General features: G+C 33.2%; 1 protein-coding gene across 1 annotated transcript; it reads left to right on the top strand.

Annotated features, from left to right (window-relative positions):
- The first annotated feature begins 960 nt into the window (after positions 1–960).
- LOC111784713 (uncharacterized) lies at positions 961–2,205 on the top strand. Its single transcript, XM_023665327.2, has one exon. The coding sequence runs from the start codon at positions 1,275–1,277 to the stop codon at positions 2,037–2,039; it is 765 nt and encodes a 254-aa protein (XP_023521095.1). The 5' UTR covers positions 961–1,274; the 3' UTR covers positions 2,040–2,205.
- Positions 2,206–6,181: the final 3,976 nt, after the last annotated feature.

Here is a 6,181-nt window from a genome sequence, read left to right as displayed (position 1 = left end):
GCTATTCTTTTTTTATTATGGTAGTATCGTTTTAACTTCCACATCTAAAAAGATTTCTTAAAATGAGCTATGATATTGTGAATAGAGTACGTATTTACGTATTCACACGAATGGTGAATTAGAAATATCAAACTAATCTAATTAAAAGAATCAACTTAATTTATGGTAAATGTAGATGATGGATGTGAGTTGCACATGGGTGTGAGGGGAAGTTTGAGCTATAGTGCTTGTAAAGAGTTAAGCCACGATCATGGTCAAGTAAAGTCGATCGAAGTAATTTGTGTACTACTATAATCACAATCGAATTAGTTTGGGTAAGACTCAAGACTCTTAATTTATAGGAGAAACTTTTAAATGTGTTTTATAGGGCAAAGGGTGTAAACCGATTATACCCGAATAAGCAATTTGGCACACTACAATTGAAATATAGAGGTAAAAAAATTGGAGTCCATGAAATAAGAGGAAGAAATATATGGAGCAAAAGAAGAAAGGTTGGAAGGAGAGTGGATGCCAACCCGGAATGAGGGTGTCAGTCTTGGTCTACAGTTGTTGTTCAAAGCCCTACATACAATGCCTTCCCCTCCCCCTCCCACTCCCACCAATCAAATCCCTCTCTCTCTCTCTCTCTCTCTCCACCTTTTGTTGAATAAGACGCCATTTTTGACATGTACTAAGACCATTGGCGCCTTCAAATGTGTCCCCCCACGTGAGGGTTCGTGGGTGGGCGGGCGCGTATCACCCCCCTCTTGCTTTGCCTATACTACATAAAATGTATCCTGAAAAACAGTAATTTAATGAGTCGCGTCGCTCAGCTTCTTTTATTTAATGTAGAAAAAAATAAAAACAAAACGTCACCCTGTTTTCGGGGGATGGTGGTCAGATAAGATCAGAACATAACAGAAGAGAAGAGAAGAGAAGAGAAGAGAAAGGAAAAGAAAAAGTGCGCGCTACGTAAGATTCAAAAATGGTCGATGGATGCGGCCGCATTTGGTGTACGACAGATCATACCATATACCCATATACACACACACCTTAACAAATCCAGTCAAACTTCTTCTTCTTCTTCTTTCTTTTTTAACACCTAAACAACAAATCCCAACTACTGTTACTTTCTCCATACAACAACATTCAAAGGAGAGAGAAACTAAACCAAAAGGGTTTACCCGGGTCTCACGCCTCTTTCTTCTCCCTCCCTCTTATTCTTCCCCCATATAATCTCCTCCCCCTTCCACATTTCCCCCATTATTGCAATTACCACATTCTTCACATGAGATATGGGGATGAAGGCGCTGAGTGTTCAGAATATGGTTTCATGGTCTTGTTTCCATTTGGCCAAGACGACCACTACTACTACTACTGCTACTACTGACATTCCCGATCCCTCTGCTAACATTAAGCTCATTCTTTCCCACGGCGTTGTGAGAGTCTACCACCGACCCATCTCTGTCTCTGAGATTCTGCTTGAGTTCCCCAAGCACTTAGTTTGCCGATCCGACGCCTTTTACATCGGCCAGAAAATCCCTCATCTCTCCGAACACGACTTTCTCCAACTCGGCCATAAGTACTTCCTCCTCCCCAAGCCCTTCTTCCACTCTGTTCTCTCTTTCGTCTCAATCGCCTCTTTCTTCTCTCCTCCCAACAAACCAAACCGTTTCCACACCAATGCCGCCGCCTGCCTCCACCCTTTCGACCTCCAACGAACCCCCTCCGGCTGCCTCCGAATCCGAGTCTCCGACGAGTTCATCTCTCAGTTACTCGAACAGGGGAATCCGAAACCCCTGCCTTCACCGCCGTTGCCGCAAGGAAAAATCTGCACCACGCCCCAGTTGGCCAAGGAATACACCCAGCTGGTCAGAACCCGGCGATGGAAGCCGAAGCTGGAGACGATTGAAGAGAGCAGAAAGAAAGGCGGGATTTCTCCATTTGGGTTGAAGAAGGGAAACCCATTTCCTTCTCCACCGCCACGATCGTCCTACTCACTTCACCATCTCCGTGCCATTCACTACAAGCCGAAGATCCGCATAAAATCCCGGGATTAATTGATTAATTCATTGATTTTGTGGTTGCTAATTAACGTAGATTAGATATTAATTGTATGATTAGAGATGTGTATAAACATAACACACCAAACTCAGAATCAATTAGTTGTATAAAAATTGATGATGTATGTGCAATCTGCAATGAGAGTTTTGTGGGATTCATTTTTGACGGATTAAGGAGGTAATTTGTGATTAAATTACATAGAAAGTTCAAAGTTCGTAGAGTTTGTGGGGTGGGGGTGGGGCCCTCTCATGTTCTTCCTCTCTTTATTTCCACAGTTGATTCAAACTTTATATCTCTAAAACGACAAAATTTGGTGAATGGGTTTTGAATAAATGTTTGTCCTAATTCCCACTCTTCAAACCTTTCCTCTTTTTCTCTTTTCTTTTCTCCCGAAACTCTCCTTTATTACGGATCTTACATTTCATTTTAAATAATTTCATAATCATTATTTCATTAATAATAAGTATAAATATTTTCAAATAAATGATTCTCATGAAATTATATAATTTTTTTTTTTTTTTGTTAACAATTAATTATCTCTTCTATTCAAAATATTTTAGTTAGTTATTATCCATATTAATAATGAATGAACTAATAATTAATTGATTTTAGAAAATGATAAATAATTCTACTGTGACCATTCAAAGCATAGGAAAGAATTTAGCATATGGTCAAAAATTACTTTTGACTGGTTGACTAATTACTAAAATATTTAAATTGCCTTTTTTTCATATTATATATTGCTTTTTTTTTTTTTTTTAATTAGTCTTCTCTCCCTCTCATTATATTTTGAATGCCCCTAAACAATACTTTTAATTTTCTAATCTAACCATTAGAATTTACCCCTAAACAATACTTTTAATTTTCTAATCTAACCATTAGAATTTGATATTTAGTTGTCTTAAATTTAATTAAATTTTAAAACAAATGACTTAGAATTTTTAATTTTGACTTTTAATTCTTATTTTTATTAATATAGTTACTGAAACGTTAAAAGTAATATATTAAATGGAATAAGAATAAATTCTTAGACATGATGTAACATAAGAAAAGTAAGCTAGCTGGCTTACCCTCTTTTTCTAGTATCGTTGTTACTTGTTGATCAAATTAATGTCACATTATATTTTTTTACGTCATGTAATAATGACAGATATCGTAGAATCACAATTAAAAAAAAAAAATAGAGATTTAATCTTAAATTTTAGGTAATCTAAAATATATTTTAGATGTTCACTTTTATCTGTTTTTTTTTTTTTTTTAATTTAATTTAAAGAATGAAATGGAAATAATTTAAAGAATCAAATAACTTTGTAAAATGATAATATTTCAGGTGACCAGAAAATTTTTTATTACTCAGAAAAAGGTTTCTTGCTTGCAGGATTATTTTTGTGCTTGGTTACAAGAGAATAACCTTTTCATAAAGTAAAAAAGAAAAACAATCTTTTTACTGTGGTTAATTAGATATATAAATTTTTTTACTGAGCTTTATGTTGACTCTTCTACATAACATATAGAACTTCAAATGTCTGTTTAAAAAAAAAAAAAAAAAAAAAAAAAACAGGACAAAGAGTTGTTTGAGGGCTTTGAATAAATGCTTGTTCAATTGGTCGTAATTATTAATTAATTTATTTTGTTTTTCAAATTTTAGATTATAATATTTAAGGGGTTTTATTAAGAAATATATGACCCATTCTTTTATCCCAAAAGTTTAAATTGACCATTTTTTAAAATTGAATACATATTTAGCTTTTAAGAAAAGGCTGTCGGGCTAAAGTAAAGTTAGTACTTTTAATATATATACGGTCAATCATGTCTTTTTTTTCCTTCTTTTTTGTAGTTGACTAACTTAAAAAATATCTACATTATATTTTTTTAGATGGATTAATTTGAATGCCATCAATTTTCTTTTTTTTTTTTTATTTCTTTTTTTAAGTTAGGTAAGTAAATTTATTTGACATAGTTTACAAAAATAGTGTTTTTTTAGAGATGCATTATTACAGAAGGAACCATCTCTTATGAAATTATTATGAATTCTAAGGGTAATTTTGACTCCGATTATGATACTGATTAATTATATATGTGTTTTATATCTTATTTCATATTATTTATATTTTTTTATTTTATTTGTATAATTGAAACGTTTCACTACCCATGATAAGAAAGTTTGATGATGTCTCTTGTAACGAGCCATCAAGATTATCTTCAGTGAAGGAAATTAGTTTTGGGATTGAGGTCGAGTTAGAGACAACTCCAATCTTGAAAGCTCTATTTAGGTTGGTCTTAGCTAAGTTGATGGAGCAAAAGGAATAGTTATAAGAGTTGTTAAATAGGAGGTTCGTATGATTGAGCGTGTTGCTAATACAAATTAGTAGAATTTCGTATGTCTACATTATGCACCCAACATTTATGATGAATTCTCTAGAACCGGAATTATGAATTTAAGGCCCATACTTTAGCTCTAAGGGTATGTTACGTAGAGTGGTGGAATGCCCTCCTTTAAATAGCGAGATGTCAACTTATGACCATGTCGGAGGGGATGCAGGAGAATATTCGATGGATTGAATTTGAATTTCAAATTCTTGGCATGTTTATTGCCAGCTTCATAATATTAGTACTGACCATTTCTTTAAGTTTAGAATTTAGAACTATGGTAGTGGGCGGCTAGATAGGATCCCGTTCCATAAACCCGTTTTGTGAGAGACGAAAGATTACATAGGTACATAGGACAAAGCTTACGTATAGACTGATCAAGGTTTTAAGACTCTCTAAGTATTTTATACTCACCCTAGTTCTTTAGTATTTTCTAAATAATGATTAGATGTTGATCGAGGACAAGAGTGGTTGGGAGCAAGAACCATAAAAACAACCTTGGTTCGAGGTCTCCTCTGAACTTTGTATATTTTTGTCATAGTCTTGTCATTTTGTATTCATTCCCCCTTTTAGGTATAAACTCAAGGCTATATTTTATAAAATATAAATACAACCCCCACTATATAAGGGAGATCCCTCATTTTATTTTAGCATTCCACTTGAACGTCTCAAAGCCACTCGGAGAATACACTTGCTAACAGCTCAATGTCGACATCTTGGCTGATCCGACTTAGGTCTAATACGCTCAAATCCTTTCTTTCTAGTTTCAATTTTTTGAAAGCATATAAGATTAGTACGATTACATGTTACCTAGTTAAAATTTTTGGAGTCAAGTATTTATGCATAATCAGGCTTACCTAGTTTAAATTATTTTACGCAAAACTATGTAAGCTAATTCCTACCGTATGACATTTTATGCCGAATTAAAACTAGTATAAAGGGTAGTAGTAATTTTGGCCTAGGACAACTATAATAGACGGAAAAAAAAATAAACAAATAAAAAAATTATAAAAAAATTACGTTAAAAAAACAAAGATAATAAATAAATAAACTCTCCCCCACCTCTCTCATCCTCTTCAGCCAAAATATCAAGTTCATGGACAGAAAAACAATATGCTTAAGGTGAATAGAGATCTCGTCACTTCGATAAGGGATATATTAAATCTTTTTTTTCTTTTATTATAATTTTACTTTTTAAAAAATCACATACAATTATAGTTAAATCTTTCGTAAACTGTTGTAATTATTTAGGTTTGGATTAGAAATGAGATGTCAATAATTTTTTATGAATTCTAAAATGAGATGTCAATAATTTTTTATGAATTCTAGCCAATCACATTAATCGGTAATGTCAAATCAGTAATTTTATATTGATGGCCAAATCGATTAAAAAATTAGCCAAAAAGGTTTGTGCACAAAATATATTATGAAATAAATTAATTAGAATGTCGGTAGGTATTATATTGTTAGACATATTTATATCCCAACAAACATTAAATTTAAATTGAAAGATTTAATAATTTGTTAGATACTTAACAAAATTTAGGAATTAGAATTATGGAAGGAATTCGATGAACATCTTTAATAGTGTGAAGCGCCTTAGCATATGTGCGAATGAATTCGAGGGACGAAAGCAAACTAATTTGGAGTTAGGTAGAACTTCGGCTAAGGCCACCTAAGTAAGTGGCCTTACTATTGGCATGGTTATATTTGATGTTGACACGTGCCCCGTGGTTTTGCACGTATCATATATATTGATATGCGTAAA

This window comes from Cucurbita pepo, chromosome 3 (genome assembly GCF_057944985.1).
Source record: "Cucurbita pepo subsp. pepo isolate OVF chromosome 3, ASM5794498v1, whole genome shotgun sequence".
Lineage (NCBI taxonomy): Eukaryota > Viridiplantae > Streptophyta > Magnoliopsida > Cucurbitales > Cucurbitaceae > Cucurbita > Cucurbita pepo.
Note: the sequence above shows the minus strand (reverse complement) of the source record. Positions and strands in the feature narration are given on the sequence as shown.